The sequence below is a fragment of the Oncorhynchus mykiss genome, unplaced genomic scaffold, assembly GCF_013265735.2.
Source record: "Oncorhynchus mykiss isolate Arlee unplaced genomic scaffold, USDA_OmykA_1.1 un_scaffold_223, whole genome shotgun sequence".
NCBI lineage: Eukaryota > Metazoa > Chordata > Actinopteri > Salmoniformes > Salmonidae > Oncorhynchus > Oncorhynchus mykiss.
Window position 1 is genome coordinate 245,919 of NW_023493692.1, and position 18,369 is coordinate 264,287.

General features: G+C 37.7%; 1 protein-coding gene across 3 annotated transcripts; it reads right to left on the minus strand.

The window, feature by feature from the left end:
- Positions 1-5,600: 5,600 nt before the first annotated feature.
- On the minus strand, positions 5,601-16,717 carry LOC110495082 (zinc finger protein 135-like). 3 transcript variants are annotated; one of them, XM_036973155.1, is made up of 3 exons: positions 16,638-16,717; positions 15,908-16,498; positions 5,601-6,770 (listed from the first exon to the last, which is right to left on the minus strand). In XM_036973155.1, exons 2-3 carry the CDS (start codon positions 16,428-16,430, stop codon positions 5,905-5,907), a joined length of 1,389 nt encoding a protein of 462 aa, XP_036829050.1. In that variant the 5' UTR covers positions 16,431-16,498; positions 16,638-16,717; the 3' UTR covers positions 5,601-5,904. The 3 variants fall into 3 exon arrangements, with proteins under 3 accessions (XP_036829050.1, XP_036829052.1, XP_036829051.1); XM_036973157.1 differs by having other exon boundaries at positions 15,908-16,328; positions 16,362-16,673; XM_036973156.1 differs by having other exon boundaries at positions 5,601-6,767; positions 15,908-16,673.
- Between the last annotated feature and the right edge of the window lie 1,652 nt (positions 16,718-18,369).

Below are 18,369 nucleotides of genomic sequence, written 5' to 3' on the forward strand. Positions count from 1 at the left end.
CACACACACATGGACGTTGTGTTGTAGATATGTGGTAGTGGAGTAGAGGCCTGAGGGAACACACTTAATGTGTTGTAGATATGTGGTAGTGGAGTAGGGGCCTGAGGGCACACACTTAATGTGTTGTAGATATGTGGTAGTAGAGTAGGGGCCTGAGGGCACACACTTAATATGTTGTAGATATGTGGTAGTGGAGTAGGGGCCTGAGGGCACACACTTAATATGTTGTAGATATGTGGTAGTGGAGTAGGGGCCTGAGGGCACACACTTAATATGTTGTAGATATGTGGTAGTGGAGTAGGGGCCTGAGGGCACACACTTAATATGTTGTAGATATGTGGTAGTGGAGTAGGGGCCTGAGGGGACACACTTAATATGTTGTAGATATGTTGTAGTAGAGTAGGGGCCTGAGGGCACACACTTAATGTGTTGTAGATATGTGGTAGTGGAGTAGGGGCCTGAGGGCACACACTTAATGTGTTGTAGATATGTGGTAGTGGAGTAGGGGCCTGAGGGCACACACTTAATGTGTTGTAGATATGTGGTAGTAGAGTAGGTGCCTGAGGGCACACACTTAATGTGTTGTAGATATGTGGTAGTAGAGTAGGTGCCTGAGGGGACACACTTAATGTGTTGTAGATATGTGGTAGTGGAGTAGGGGCCTGAGGGCACACACTTAATATGTTGTAGATATGTGGTAGTAGAGTAGAGGCCTGAGGGCACACACTTAATATGTTGTAGATATGTGGTAGTAGAGTAGAGGCCTGAGGGCACACACTTAATATGTTGTAGATATGTGGTAGTGGAGTAGGGGCCTGAGGGCACACACTTAATGTGTTGTAGATATGTGGTAGTAGAGTAGGGGCCTGAGGGCACACACTTAATGTGTTCTAGATATGTGGTAGTGGAGTAGGGGCCTGAGGGCACACACTTAATATGTTGTAGATATGTGGTAGTGGAGTAGGGGCCTGAGGGAACACACTTAATGTGTTGTAGATATGTGGTAGTAAAGTAGGGGCCTGAGGGCACACACTTAATATGTTGTAGATATGTGGTAGTGGAGTAGAGGCCTGAGGGAACACACTTAATGTGTTGTAGATATGTGGTAGTGGAGTAGGGGCCTGAGGGCACACACTTAATGTGTTGTAGATACAGTGCCTTGCGAAAGTATTCAGCCCCCTTGAACTTTGCGACCTTTTGCCACATTTCAGGCTTCAAACATAAAGATATAAAACTGTATTTTTTTGTGAAGAATCAACAACAAGTGGGACACAATCATGAAGTGGAACGACATTTATTGGATATTTAAAACTTTTTTAACAAATCAAAAACTGAAAAATTGGGCGTGCAAAATTATTCAGCCCCTTTACTTTCAGTGCAGCAAACTCTCTCCAGAAGTTCAGTGAGGATCTCTGAATGATCCAATGTTGACCTAAATGACTAATGATGATAAATACAATCCACCTGTGTGTAATCAAGTCTCCGTATAAATGCACCTGCACTGTGATAGTCTCAGAGGTCCGTTAAAAGCGCAGAGAGCATCATGAAGAACAAGGAACACACCAGGCAGGTCCGAGATACTGTTGTGAAGAAGTTTAATGCCGGATTTGGATACAAAAAGATTTCCCAAGCTTTAAACATCCCAAGGAGCACTGTGCAAGCGATAATATTGAAATGGAAGGAGTATCAGACCACTGCAAATCTACCAAGACCTGGCCGTCCCTCTAAACTTTCAGCTCATACAAGGAGAAGACTGATCAGAGATGCAGCCAAGAGGCCCATGATCACTCTGGATGAACTGCAGAGATCTGCAGCTGAGGTGGGAGACTCTGTCCATAGGACAACAATCAGTCGTATATTGCACAAATCTGGCCTTTATGGAAGAGTGGCAAGAAGAAAGCCATTTCTTAAAGATATCCATAAAAAGTGTTGTTTAAAGTTTGCCACAAGCCACCTGGGAGACACACCAAACATGTGGAAGAAGGTGCTCTGGTCAGATGAAACCAAAATTGAACTTTTTGGCAACAATGCAAAACGTTATGTTTGGCGTAAAAGCAACACAGCTGAACACACCATCCCCACTGTCAAACATGGTGGTGGCAGCATCATGGTTTGGGCCTGCTTTTCTTCAGCAGGGACAGGGAAGATGGTTAAAATTGATGGGAAGATGGATGGAGCCAAATACAGGACCATTCTGGAAGAAAACCTGATGGAGTCTGCAAAAGACCTGAGACTGGGATGGAGATTTGTCTTCCAACAAGACAATGATCAAAAACATAAAGCAAAATCTACAATGGAATGGTTCAAAAATAAACATATCCAGGTGTTAGAATGGCCAAGTCAAAATCCAGACCTGAATCCAATCGAGAATCTGTGGAAAGAACTGAAAACTGCTGTTCACAAATGCTCTCCATCCAACCTCACTGAGCTCGAGCTGTTTTGCAAGGAGGAATGGGAAAAAATGTCAGTCTCTCGATGTGCAAAACTGATAGACATAGCCCAAGCGACTTACAGCTGTAATCGCAACAAAAGGTGGCGCTACAAAGCATTAACTTAAGGGGGCTGAATAATTTTGCACGCCCAATTTTTCAGTTTTTGATTTGTTAAAAAAGTTTGAAATATCCAATAAATGTCGTTCCACTTCATGATTATGTCCCACTTGTTGTTGATTCTTCACAAAAAAATAGTTTTATATCTTTATGTTTGAAGCCTGAAATGTGGCAAAAGGTCGCAAAGTTCAAGGGGGCCGAATACTTTCGCAAGGCACTGTATGTGGTAGTGGAGTAGGGGCCTGAGGGCACACACTTAATGTGTTCTAGATATGTGGTAGTGGAGTAGGGGCCTGAGGGCACACACTTAATATGTTGTAGATATGTGGTAGTGGAGTAGGGGCCTGAGGGAACACACTTAATGTGTTGTAGATATGTGGTAGTGGAGTAGAGGCCTGAGGGCACACAGTTTATATGTTGTAGATATGTGGTAGTAGAGTAGGGGCCTGAGGGAACACAATATGTTGTAGATATGTGGTAGTAGAGTAGGGGCCTGAGGGAACACAATATGTTGTAGATATGTGGTAGTAGAGTAGGGGCCTGAGGTCAGACACTTAATATGTTGTAGATATGTGGTAGTAGAGTAGGGGCCTGAGGTCAGACACTTAATATGTTGTAGATATGTGGTAGTGGAGTAGAGGCCTGAGGGCACACACTTAATGTGTTGCAGATATGTGGTAGTGGAGTAGAGGCCTGAGGGAACACACTTAATGTGTTGTAGATATGTGGTAGTAGAGTAGGGGCCTGAGGGAACACACTTAATATGTTGTAGATATGTGGTAGTAGAGTAGGGGCCTGAGGGAACACAATATGTTGTAGATATGTGGTAGTAGAGTAGAGGCCTGGGGGAACACACTTAATGTGTTGTAGATATGTGGTAGTGGAGTAGAGGCCTGGGGGAACACACTTAATGTGTTGTAGATATGTGGTAGTGGAGTAGTGGTCTGAGGGAACACACTTAATGTGTTGTAGATATGTGGTAGTAGAGTAGTGGTCTGAGGGAACACACTTAATATGTTGTAGATATGTGGTAGTGGAGTAGAGGCCTGGGGGAACACACTTAATGTGTTGTAGATATGTGGTAGTGGAGTAGAGGCCTGAGGGAACACACTTAATGTGTTGTAAAATCTGTTATGAATGTATTGTACTGTTTTAAAAATGTCCAACTTCCTTCATTTTGCTGGACTCCAGGAAGCGCAGTGGGGATCCATGATAAATACAAAGGCTTGAGCAACGCTACAGTGATGGAGAAGTCTGTCACTGGCCGCGGGCAGCGTTTGGCACACACACACACACACACACACCACGCCTCGCTGCTCCGTTATCAGCTACGTTAATATTAATAATGTGGGTGTTGCAGGAATTAAATTCCTCTGTTTTAATACCCAATTAAAATCAAACACTCTGTCAATTCATAAGGATTTGTATGACCCTTATTTGTATAAAATGGACAGAGCCCAGTCTTAAAGCAGCTTTTATTCACGAGAGTACTGCTCATTACACATTTTACCACAGGTTATAAACTGAAAATGACGTCATTAGTTTCAGTACTAGCCCATGTCATCTCCGCTGTAGTACAATGGCTGTATGGTTCTCACATGTCTCTCCCTATTTAAGATAATATATGACTGAGCCAAGGCCAGCTTGTGTAGATAAGCCTTCTAGCCAGACTGGCTATAAGTTCATTCATTTCTACCAAGGTACAGACAGTCATTGTTCTAATTCTTGATTATATTTACACACATTATATTCAGTACTAGGATTAAAAAGAAAATTCATGCATATACAGTAACATAATAGTATTCTGATTAGTACATATACAGCAACATAATAGTATTCTGATTAGTACATATACAGCAACATAATAGTATTCTGATTAGTACATATACAGTAACATAATAGTATTCTGATTAGTACATATACAGCAACATAATAGTATTCTGATTAGTACATATACAGTAACACAATAGTATTCTGATTAGTACATATACAGTAACATAATAGTATTCTGATTAGTACATATACAGTAACATAATAGTATTCTGATTAGTACATATACAGTAACATAATAGTATTCTGATTAGTACATATACAGTAACATAATAGTATTCTGATTAGTACATATACAGTAACATAATAGTATTCTGATTGGTCAGTCCTGATTGAAATGTATACATAATTAGTCATCATTGATAAAAATTCCCTTAACAGTGGGTCCACACACAAGTTAATGTCCCTATAGTACATTACACACTTACCTCCCGTCAGTAACCGGTTATGGTATAAAGAGCATACAGATAATGTAAGCAAATAAACTTAGCGATGTTATGGATGAGCGCGCTGTTTGTTCTGTTCCTCTCTCTCTCCATCGCTGTAGCTTCCGGGTATGCTGGATAAGGACCCGAGCTAAGGCAATCGGGCTGACTTTGTAATGCCTGTTCCGAATGGCTCATTAATGTAAATGGGCACATTGAAAGACACCATGTCAGTAGTGATATAATTTTGTAAATGTTATTATTACAAAGATATTATATATTGTTTCATTTAAAAAAAAAGTGTTGCAATGTATATACTTTAGTATGTTTAGTTGAATGTAAAACGTAGGTTTGAATAGGTAGGTTTGAATAGGTAGGTTTGAATAGTGAATAGGTAGGTTTGAATAGGTAGGTTTGAATAGGTAGGTTTGAATAGGTAGGTTTGAATAGGTAGGTTTGAATAGTGAATAGGTAGGTTTGAATAGGTAGGTTTGAATAGGTAGGTTTGAATAGGTAGGTTTGAATAGGTAGGTTTGAATAGGTGAATAGGTAGGTTTGAATAGGTAGGTTTGAATAGGTAGGTTTGAATAGGTAATTTGCTTAATTAATTTGTGTTAATTGTTCTGATGAGTACAAAAGGAGCCTCTCTCTTTCAGTTCATTTTGGAGGCGTTTTGGATTGAGCTGTTTGATTGGTTGTAAACTGTCCTCAAAAGGTTTGTAATGGCAGTACGGTTGTTTTTCTTCCGGAATCACTGTGTAAAGAAGAAGAAGTAAATAATAATACCCAGAAGACCTTTTGCTTCTCCGCCATCTTTTTATTTTGATTGAGGTTTAGGTTTTCCAGTTTGGCCGTCTGGCTCTACTCTACGTGACAGCTACTTACTTATATATGTACATTTTTGCAATATGGAAAGCATATGATGAACAACAGAGGGTTTATACTTGTATCAAATCAATCAAACAAAGTTCATCAAAACTCAATAGACATTTTAAAATATTTAATCTGATATTAGACATGATCATGTCTCTAAATGAAACAACAACAAAAGCAAAATTATTTTGATTTCATGAGGATTAGACAAAAACACAGATGATCAGTCAAAAACTCAAGTCAGAACACAGCCTCTCTATTCTCTCATGTGATTTCAGGTCCTCTAACTGGGGAAATGTCTTTGCACAATGAGAGCAGTGGTATGTCTTCTCCTCCTGTGTATGTATTCTCTCATGCTTATTCAGCTGCCTTAACCAGTTAAATCTCTTTCCACACTGGGAGCAGTGGTAGGGCTTATCCTCTCGTGTGTGTGTCCTGTCATGCCTATTCAAGGCTTCTAACTGGGTAAAACTCATTCCACACAGTGAACATTGGTAGAGCTTTTCCTTTTTTTGTGTGTGTACTCGCTCGTGTGTTTTCAGGGACCCTAACCACCTAAAACTCTTTCCACAATGGGAACAGGGGTAAGACTTATCTTGTGTGTGTGCTTTCTCGTGCAGTTTCAGAATCCCTAACAACCTAAAACTCTTTCCACAGTGGGAACAGTGGTAAGGCCTCTCTCCTGTGTGCGTCCTCTCGTGCATTTTCAAGCCCACTAACCATGTAAATGTCTTTCCACATTTGGAGCAGTGGTAAGGCTTCTCTCCAGAGTGTATTCGCTTATGACTTTTCAGACTCCCTAACTGACTAAAACTCTTTCCACACTGGGAACAGTGGTAAGGCTTTTCTCCTGTGTGTGTTCTCTTATGACCTTTCAGGCTCCCTAACTGACTAAAACTCTTTCCACACTGGGAACAGTGGTAAGGCTTTTCTCCTGTGTGTGTTCTCTCATGTAATTTCAGGTGTTGTGATCGGTTAAAACTTTTTCCACACTGGGAGCAGTGGTGTCGTCTCGCTGGTTTGGACGTCTCTGGGTCTGGTTCCCCTGAATGACTCTCCCCGCTGTCAGAGTGAGAGTCTGGTCGCTCTCCTGCTAAAGACAAAGTATTTAGTTAAATACTAAACAGAGGCCTGAATGAAACCTTACGTAGTTTAATGGGCAGTAGGTAGCCTAGCGGTTAAGATCAAGTAAAAAAACAATTGAATCCATTTTAGAATAAAGCAGTAACATAAAACAACATTTTGAAAAAGTCAAGGGGTCTGAATACTTTATGAATGCACTGTATATCTGACCTTGTGTATTGGGTTATTGTCGTGCTGAAAGGTGAATTTGTCTCCCAATTTTCCTCCAGGATTTTGCCTGTACTTAGCGCTAGTCAGTTTATTTTTATCCCTAGTCCTTGCAGGTGACAAACATACCCATAACATGATGCAGCCACCACCGTGCTTGAACATATGAAGAGTGGTACTCAGTGATGTGTTGGATTTGCCCCAAATATAAAGTTAACTTCTTTCTTTACTTTTAGTTCCTTATTCCTATTAGGTTGAATCCAGACTAGATTTATGTAATCCCACTTCCTATGAGGTTTAATCCAGACTAGATCCCTCATTAACCTGAGGTCAGAACATTTGAGGTCAGGTTTTCAGAATATTAACAATATTTATTAAAAAAACACTTGTGTCCATCATAATAATAAATATACACAATATGTATGTGGACACACACTCATATTAGTGGATTCAGCTTTGTCAGCCACACCCGTTGCTGGCAGGTGTATAAAATCGAGCACACGGCCATGCAATCTCCATAGACAAACAATGACAGTAGAATGGCCTTACTGAAGAGCTCAGTGACTTTCAACTGTCATAGGATGCCACCTTTCCAACAAGTCAGTTTGTCAAATGTCTGCCCTGCTAGAGCTACCTGGGTCAACTGTAAGTGCTGTTATTGTGAAGTGGAAACGTCTAGGAGCAACAATGGCTCAGCCGCAAAGTGGTAGGCCACACAAGCTCACAGAACGAGACCGCCGAGTGCTGAAGCGTGTAAAAATAGCCTGTCCTCGGTTGCAACACTCACTACCAAGTTCCAAACTGCCTCTGAAAGCAACATCAGCACAAGAACTGTTAGTCGGAAGCTTCATGAAATGGGTTTCCATTGCAGAGCAGCCGCAGAAAAGCCTAAAATCAACATGCGCAATGCCAAGTGTCGGCTGGAGTGGTGTAAAGCTCGCCACCACCCTTCACCATCTGGCAGTCCAACGGAAAAATCTGGGTTTGGCAGATGCCAGGAGAACACTACCTGCACCAAAGCATAGTGCCAACTGTAAGGTTTGATGAAGAAGGCATAATGGTCTGTTTTTCATGGTTCGGGCCACTTGAAGGGAAATTGTATTTATAATTTCTTTTACCCCCAGGTTCTCCTGTATTTAGTGATTTTCATTTGGTAGTTACAGTCTTGTCCAATCGCTGCAACTCCCGTACGGACTCAGGAGAGGCGAAGCTCGAGAGTCATGCATCCTCCGAAAACATGACCCTGCCAAAACACACTGCGTCTTGACACACTGCTCGCATAACCCGAAAGCCAGCAGCACCAACGTGTCAGAGGAAACACCATACAACTGGCGACGGCATCAGCGTGCATTGAGCCCTGCTCGCCACAAGGAGTCGCTAGAGCGCGATGGGACAAGAACATCTCGGCTGAACAAACCCTCCTCTAACCCGGACGACGCTGGGACAATTGTGAGCCGCCTCATGGGTAATCCTGTCGTGGCCGGCTGAGACACAGCCTGGGATCGAACCTGGGTCTGTAGTAACTGCGATGCAGTGCAGTGAAAAACAGTGGAAAGCCTACACATTATAGTTATCAGATTCACATGGAATTGTTGTGCAATTTAAATGTTTCAATATACAATTTTTTGGGAGGGGATGAAATGTGATTTTAGCTTCTAAAATGTGAGAATTGGGTTTTCATGAGTGAATTAGGCCCGACTCAGTGGCCCACCCACCTGAGGAGACATTGGTTATAAACTATGAAACACGCCCTCCTCTCCCTTCCTATATAAAGCTTTGACGACAATATAACTACCTGTTCCGAGGACGACGGTCCATACGTTAAAAAGGACTAACATGTCAACTACAGAACTAAGCCAACCTCAGCGTGAGCTTTGGTTGTGAATGGTGTGAACTTTGAACTCTTATTCACTAAAGAAGTGAGACATCCTAGCCGTTGAGTTAGCAACAGCAGTTAAAAACATGGGCTAGGAAAGGACAGACAGAGTATCCAGTCTACCACCCAACGACAACACTACAACGTTTCCCGTTCACCACCAGAGACACTCTTCAAAGGACAAAGGACTCTGTTGGGCAACACGGCCATCCATCTACCACCAACCTATGGAAGCGCAGCTCAGAGTTAATATTTATTGAATTTTCCTTTTAAAAAAGGCCGGTAATTTAGAATGCATAGGATATTGTATTTACGATAGCACAGCTTCTCCCTTTGTTCTTCAGTCTTCCCGCTCTTTCACTCAAACCCAACCCCTGTTCTTTGTATAACCAGCTGTCATATCTGCTCCGTCCGGCAGGGACATTTTCCTTTATGACATCATTTGTAATCAAGGTATGATTCATTCTGTGTATATGTAATTCTGTGTGATTAGTTAGGTATTTAGTAAATAAATAATTAACCCAATTTTGTATTGCTGATTCAACTTGTTAGCCAGGGTTCGTGAAGATAACCAAGAATTTACAACTTTCAGATGAGACATAAATAAGGTGACGATTGATAATGACTGCTATTGATGTAAAATATTACTAGGTCTTTAAGAGATTATTCGGAAGATAACTGCTCTATAAATATTATTTAGTGGTGTCCGACTCTCTAGTTAATTACATTTACATGATTAGCTCAATCAGGTAATATTAATTACAGAGAAAGGATTTTATAGAATAGCATGCCATATCACTTAATCCGGCATAGCCAAAGACACTACATATTATAGTATTATAGTATAGTATTATAGTATATATTATAGCACTATAGGTCCAGGCTGAAAGAGACAGCAGCATGGAAGTTTTATACATATATTATAGTACTATAGTAAAGTATTATAGTATAGTATTATAGTATAATATATTATATATAGTACTATAGGTCCAGGCTGAAAGAGACAGCAGCATGGAAGTATTATACATATATTATAGTACTATAGTAAAGTATTATAGTATAGTATTATAGTATTATATATTATAGTACTATAGGTCCAGGCTGAAAGAGACAGCAGCATGGAAGTATTATACATATATTATAGTACTATAGTAAAGTATTATAGTATAGTATTATAGTATATATTATAGCACTATAGGTCCAGGCTGAAAGAGACAGCAGCATGGAAGTATTATACATATATTATAGTACTATAGTAAAGTATTATAGTATAGTATTATAGTATAATATATTATAGTACTATAGGTCCAGGCTGAAAGAGACAGCAGCATGGAAGTATTATACATATATTATAGTACTATAGTAAAGTATTATAGTATAGTATTATAGTATTATATATTATAGTACTATAGGTCCAGGCTGAAAGAGACAGCAGCATGGAAGTATTATACATATATTATAGTACTATAGTAAAGTATTATAGTATAGTATTATAGTATTATATATTATGGTACTATAGGTCCAGGCTGAAAGAGACAGCAGCATGGAAGTATTATACATATATTATAGTACTATAGTAAAGTATTACAGTACAGTATTATAGTATAGTATTATATAGTATAGTATTAAAGTATAGTATTATAGTATAGTATATTATAGTACTATAGTATAGTATTATAGTATAGTATTATATAGTATAGTATTAAAGTATAGTATTATAGTATAGTATATTATCGTACTATAGTGTAGTATTATATAGTATAGTATTAAAGTATAGTATTATAGTACAGTATATTATAGTACTACAGTATAGTCTTATAGTATAGTATTATATAGTATAGTATTATAGTATAGTATATTATAGTACTATAATATTGTATTATAGTATAGTATTATATTTTATAGTATTAAAGTGTAGTAGTATAGTATAGTATATTATAGTACTATAGTATAGTATTATAGTATAGTATTATATAGTATATTATTAAAGTATGGTATTATAGTATAGTGTATTATAGTACTAAAGTATAGTATTATAGTAGAGTATTATATAGTATAGTATTAAAGTATAGTATTATAGTATATTATAGTACCATAGTATAGTATTATAGTATAGCATTATATATTATAGTATTAAAGTATAGTATTATAGTATAGTATTATACATTATAGTATTACAGTATAGTATTATGGTATAGTATATTATAGTACTATAGTATAGTATTATAGTATAGTATTATATATTATAGCACTATAGTATAGTATTATAGTATAGTATTATATAGTATAGTATTAAAGTATAGTATTATAGTATAGTATATTATAGTACTATAGTATAGTATAGTATTATATATTATAGTATTAAAGTATAGTATTATAGTATAGTATTATATATTATAGTATTATGGTATAGTATATTATAGTACTATAGTATAGTATTATAGTATAGTATTATATATTATAGCACCATAGTATAGTATTATAGTATAGTATTATATAGTATAGTATTAAAGTATAGTATTATAGTATAGTATATTATAGTACTATAGTATAGTATTATATATTGTAGTATTAAAGTATAGTATTATAGTATAGTATTATATATTATTGTATTATGGTATAGTATATTATAGTACTATAGTATAGTATTATAGTATAGTATTATATATTATAGCACCATAGTATAGTATTATAGTATAGTATTATATAGTATAGTATTAAAGTATAGTATTATAGTATAGTATATTATAGTACTATAGTATAGTATTATATATTGTAGTATTAAAGTATAGTATTATAGTATAGTATTATATATTATAGTATTAAAGTATAGTATTATAGTATAGTATATTATAGTACTATAGTATAGTATTATATATTGTAGTATTAAAGTATAGTATTATAGTATAGTATTATATATTATAGTATTATAGTATAGTATTATATATTATAGTAGTATAGTATAGTATTATATATTATAGTATTATAGTATAGTATTATATATTATAGTAGTATAGTATAGTATTATATATTATAGTAGTATAGTATAGTATTATATATTATAGTATTATAGTATAGTATTATATATTATAGTATTATAGTATAGTATTATATATTATAGTAGTATAGTATAGTATTATATATTATAGTAGTATAGTATAGTATTATATATTATAGTATTATAGTATTAAAGTATAGTATTATAGTATAGTATTATATATTATAGTAGTATAGTATAGTATTATATATTATAGTATTATAGTATAGTATTATATAGTATAGTATTATAGTATAGTATTATATATTATAGTAGTATAGTATAGTATTATATATTATATTATTATAGTATAGTATTATATAGTATAGTATTATAGTATAGTATTAAAGTATAGTATTATATATTATAGTATTATAGTATAGTATTATATATTGTAGTACTAAAGTACAGCAGCTTGTGGACATGTAACAATTATAGTATAGTATTATAGTATAGTATTACATATTAGTATTATAGTATTATGGTATAGTATTATATATTATAGTATAGTATATTATAGTACTATAGGTCCAGGCTGAAAGAGACAGCAGCAGTATTATACATCCTCCCTTGTGGACGTGTAACAATTCAAAACACTTCAGGTTTTCAAGTTAAAAGACAGAAGAGAAGTGGAGTTATTACAGTTTCATTGAAGACAATTATTTTTTATTTTTAACAAAGATGGCATTTTATTTAACCTTTTGAGATATTGTTTATTTGTTGTTTATCTTTACGCAAACGTACGAGAGACAGACATTATTTGAGTTCATGGTTAATGGACTTTGAGTTTGGCGTCGATCAGATGTTTTGGTTCTTGAGAAGATATGGCAGAAGTCATAGGTTCATGAGGCAAATATGTTCACTATGATGAGAAACACTTGTACCAAGGTTCTAGGTTGTACGTCAAACAGGGTGGCGGGCTGAACCTTCTACTTTGAATGCTTCTTACAGTGCCACCTATGGGCCAATCTGTGACTTTTTTTGGTGTCTGAGTAGTAGTGTTGGCATACAGTCCTTCAATATTGTTGAAGTATAATTTTTTCAAACAATTGGGCATTAAGATATTTGCGACAAAGTGCAAAATAATAAAAAAATAAAAAAATATTTAGTCTGTTTTTTTATCAGAGATTCAGTACCCCAATACATCATCAGACTGTACTGATCTCTATCAGAGATTCAGTAACCCCAATACATCATCAGACTGTACTGATCTCTATCAGAGATTCAGTAACCCAATACATCATCAGACTGTACTGATCTCTATCAGAGATTCAGTAACCCAATACATCATCAGACTGTACTGATCTCTATCAGAGATTCAGTAACCCAATACATCATCAGACTGTACTGATCTCTATCAGAGATTCAGTAACCCAATACATCATCAGACTGTACTGATCTCTATCAGAGATTCAGTATCCCAATACATCATCAGACTGGTAGGTAGGTGTTATAACAGGTAGGATATCTAATAACACTACAGGTGTTATAACAGGTAGGATATCTAACAACACTATAGGTAGGTGTTATAACAGGTAGGATACCTAACAACACTATAGGTAGGTGTTATTACTGGTAGGATATCTAACAACACTATAGGTAGGTGTTATAATAGGTGGCAAATCTAACAACACTATAGGTAGGTGTTATAACAGGTAGGATATCTAACAACACTACAGGTAGGTGTTATAACAGGTAGGATATCTAACAACACTATAGGTAGGTGTTATAACAGGTAGGATACCTAACAACACTATAGGTAGGTGTTATAATAGGTGGGATATCTAACAACACTATAGGTAGGTGTTATAACAGGTAGGATATCTAACAACACTATAGGTAGGTGTAATAACAGGTAGGATATCTAACAACACTACAGGTAGGTGTTATAACAGGTAGGATATCTAACAACACTATAGGTAGGTGTTATAACAGGTAGGATATCTAATAACACTATAGGAGGTGTAATAACAACTGGAATATCTAATAACACTACAGGTGTTATAACAGGTAGGATATCTAACAACACTATAGGTAGGTGTTATAACAGGTAGGATATCTAATAACACTATAGGTAGGTGTTATAACAGGTAGGATATCTAACAACACTATAGGTAGGTGTTATAACAGGTAGGATATCTAACAACACTATAGGTAGGTGTTATAACAACTGGAATATCTAATAACACTACAGGTGTTATAACAGGTGCTCATGTGAAAATAGGGGATATCCTTCTTTAAGTGGTGGGGTTGCTCTTTGCTATAACACAAACTCCCGATTGTGGCTTTATGTTAATTAAATGGGGTTTATACACCCATGTTTAATGACAAGCCCTACTTAACCCCTACTGCTTTCACCTATACAATAGGTGGTCCTAGTAAATAATGAAAGTTACCAGCACAGCACACCCACTGACAATACATTAGAATTAACTTATTCTCATTACCAAAATGAAGGTTCTCATTACCGAAACGAGCCTAAAAATGATGCGGTAATGAGAAATGTGTGTTTTGGTAATGAGAGGTCCTCAGCTTCATCTGGAAGAAATAGAAGACTGACAGAGTCAGCAAACTATTGACCACATCACTAAAGCCCATTCATGTTGGTAAGGTAATGGGTCTCTAAGTGTTGACCACATCACTAAAGCCCATTCATGCCTCCATGTTGGTACGGTAATGGCTCTCTAAGTGTTGAACACATCACTAAAGCCCAACATCTCCATGTTGGTAAGGTAATGGTTCTCTAAGTGTTAATCACATCACTAAAGCCCATTCATGTCTCCATGTTGGTAAGGTAATGGTTCTCTACGTGTTGACCACATCACTAAAGCCCAACATCTCCATGTTGGTAAGGTAATGGTTCTCTAACTATTGACCACATCACTAAAGCCCATTCATGTTGGTAAGGTAATGGTTCTCTAAGTGTTGACCACATCATTAAAGCCCAACATCTCACTGTTGGTAAGGTAATGGTTCTCTAAGTGTTGACCACATCACTAAAGCCCAACATCTCCATGTTGGTAAGGTAATGGTTCTCTAAGTGTTGACCACATCACTAAAGCCCATTCATGTCTCCATGTTGGTAAGGTAATGGGTCTCTAAGTGTTGACCACATCACTAAAGCCCATTCATGTCTCCATGTTGGTAAGGTAATGGTTCTCTAAGTGTTGACCACATCACTAAAGCCCATTCATGCCTCCATGTTGGTAAGGTAATGGGTCTCTAAGTGTTGACCACATCACTAAAGCCCATTCATGTCTCCATGTTGGTAAGGTAATGGTTCTCTAAGTGTTGACCACATCACTAAAGCCCATTCATGTCTCCATGTTGGTAAGGTAATGGGTCTCTTAAATTTTTCTCAAATTTTAGCTTTTTTGTAATTTCAGTATTGACAAGGTCAAGTGTCATAAAGGGGGAGGGTGTGAGAATAAGACCCTCATTCTGAACACATATAAGTGAAACATTTTAAATATCTTGTGCTCATCTAATGAATACTCCACTAGATGATGCATCATGGGGGAATAAAACTTTGTAAAAACAAATACTGGAGTTTTTACAGCAACTTGAACAAGTGTTACGGTTATGAGAAATATGACACTTTTCATGAGAATCACCTCTTTCACCACTTGATTTAGAAACCTAATTTCAATGGTCCAGTGTTGCACATTATTTTTATTTATATAATAAAATGTTTAACAAATCACTTAATTTCAATAGCTCGTTCACAATGTGACCGAGAAACCTAAAACCAACCTCGGATCCTTCACAGGGTAGGTTTTACCATAGGATCGTTCACAGGGTAGGTTTTACCATAGGATCGTTCACAGGGTAGGTTTTCCCATAGGATCGTTCACAGGGTAGGTTTTCCCATAGGATTGTTCACCCTATGGTTTTCCAATAAAGCACTTACTCATTTTTAAATAAATATTTGAAACTTTTAAATTTCAATACCTCGTCTTCAAACATGTGACCTAGCAATCTTCAAGGACTGAAGAGTTTGTGCCACCGTTTTTAAGACACTACTTACTGGTTTTACTTAGATCTCCCGTCTCCTCTTCCTCTCCTTCCTCCTCTTTCAACGTGAAAGTAATCTGCCCCTCCTCTTCCTCCTCTTTCAACGTGAAAGTAATCTGCCCCTCCTCTTCCTCCTCTTTCAACGTGAAAGTAATCTGCCCCTCTTCTTCCTCCTCTTCCAACGTATAAGTAATCTGCCCCTCTTCCTCTCCTTCCTTATCTTCTTTCAACGTGAAAGTAATCTGCCCCTCTTCCTCTCCTTCCTCCTCCTCTTTCAACGTGACAGTAATCTCCCCCTCCTCTTTCACTCTGAAAACTCCTTCCTCCTCCTCTTTTACTTCGAAAGCTTCTTTCTCTTCTGTCACAGTAACTTCTTTCTCTTCTTCTTTCACTGTAACAGCCTCGTCCTCTACTTCTTGTTTAACTGAAACAGCCTCATCCTCTACTTCTTGTTTAACTGTGACAGCCTCTTCTTCATTCTCCGTCCAGCAGACCTCTTCTTCATCAGCAGGAGTGGAGTAGCTTAGTGAACTCATGTTCGGGGATGTTAGCTCGCTAGCTACTTAGCATTAGCGATTAGCCTAGTGCAAAGCAAGCCAGCTACCTGACAAACAACGTAAATAGTACAGTAAATGGACCAACAAGTAAACAAAACAGAAATATGTTTAAAACACAGTGACTAATGTACATCAAAACAGCCTAAAAACATTTGATGTTTTTGGCTACGGAGGTGGCCGACCTACTGTTGTTTTACTGTTGAGGAAGGGTCCCGTCCACTACATTAGACGTCACACTAGCGGTATCGCCTGAAATCTGCACATCGCCATCTGCTGACTGGAGGGGGTAACGCGGTAGTATTTATTTTATTTTGGGGGCCAAACGTTTGTTTAATAATCTAAGTGTAATATTTTATGTAAACGTACAAAGAGACGCGTGTGTTGATGGATTAGTGCAGATGTTTTTTTAAATAAGAGAATTTAAATACTATACTACACAACAGTAGTAGGCCTGATTACCAACAATGACGAGACATCTACAGCAGGGGTGGGGACCCCCCAATCCTCAGGGGCCTGATTGATGTCACACTTTTTCTCCATCCCTAGCAAACACAGCTGATTAATCAAACTGCATTCTGAACTGAAGATCATGATTAGGTGATTATTGGAGTCAGGTGTGTTAGCTGGGGATGGGGGTAAAACTGTGACACCAATAAGACACCCGAGGACTGGAATTGCCCCCCCCCCCCCCACCTCCCCGGCCTACAGGGAGGAGGTGAGGGTCGTGGCGGAGTGGTGCCGGGAAAATAATATCTCCCTCGACGTCAACAAATCAAAAGAGCTGATGGTGGACTTCAGGAGACGGCACAGATAGGGAGCCTCTATCCACGTCGGCGGGACCGCAGCGAGGAAGGTGAAAAGCCTCAAGGTCCTCGGCGTCACTGACAATCTGAAAGGGTCCAGACAGTGTGGTGAAGAAAGCGCAACCCTCCAGGACACCTAAAGCACCCGATGTCACAAAGGCCAAAAAGATCATCAAGGACATCAACGACCGGGCCACGGCCTGTTCACCCCGCTATCATACACATGGCGAGGTCAGTACAGGTGCATCAAAGCTGGGACCGAGAGACTGTTAAACAGCTTCTATCTCAAGGCCTTCAGACTGTTAAATAGCCATCACTAGCCAGCTACCACCCAATACCCTGCCCTGAACTTAGTCACTGTCACTAGCCGGCTACCACCCGGTTATTCAACCATGCAACTGAGAGGCTGCCGGCGTATGTACATAGACATGGAATCACTGGGCACTTAAAAAAAAGGGAAACTAGTCACTTTAATGTTTACACACTGTTTTACTCACTTCATATGCATATACTGTATTTTACTGTATTTTAGTCAATGTCACATTGCTCATCCTAATATTTATATATTTATCAATTCCATTATTTTACTTTTAGATGTGTGTGTATTGTTGTGAATCGTTAGATACTACTGCGCTGTTGGATCTAGGAACACCAGCATATCGCTACACCCGCAATAACATCTGCTAAATATGTGTATGTGGACAATACAATTCGATTTTATTTTATAGCACATCCATCCGCATGAGCATTTAAGCCCTAGTTCATGCAGCGCTCTATCGCCGCACCAAACAAAAAAATATGTCACTTTCTCTTAGGAAAGATTAGCGACAGAGTGGCTTGACGACTCAAACTGAATTATTCCACTGTTCTATCGTTCGCTACAGACTTCAGTCTGAGACTGCCATCATTTACATTGATTGTGGTGACGTCTAAATGAGGGGTGTTTAACAAAGTAAAGTAATCAGCGATTGGCTCATCTCCAACCAATCAGAGTAGCAACATTTTTCAAACCTCCACTCGGGGACCAATCAGAACAGTTAAAACGTGTTTCTGTTCTCGAAGTCGTCATGGAGGGACTCTGATCCAGATTCATTGCGGAGAACAAACTAATATTA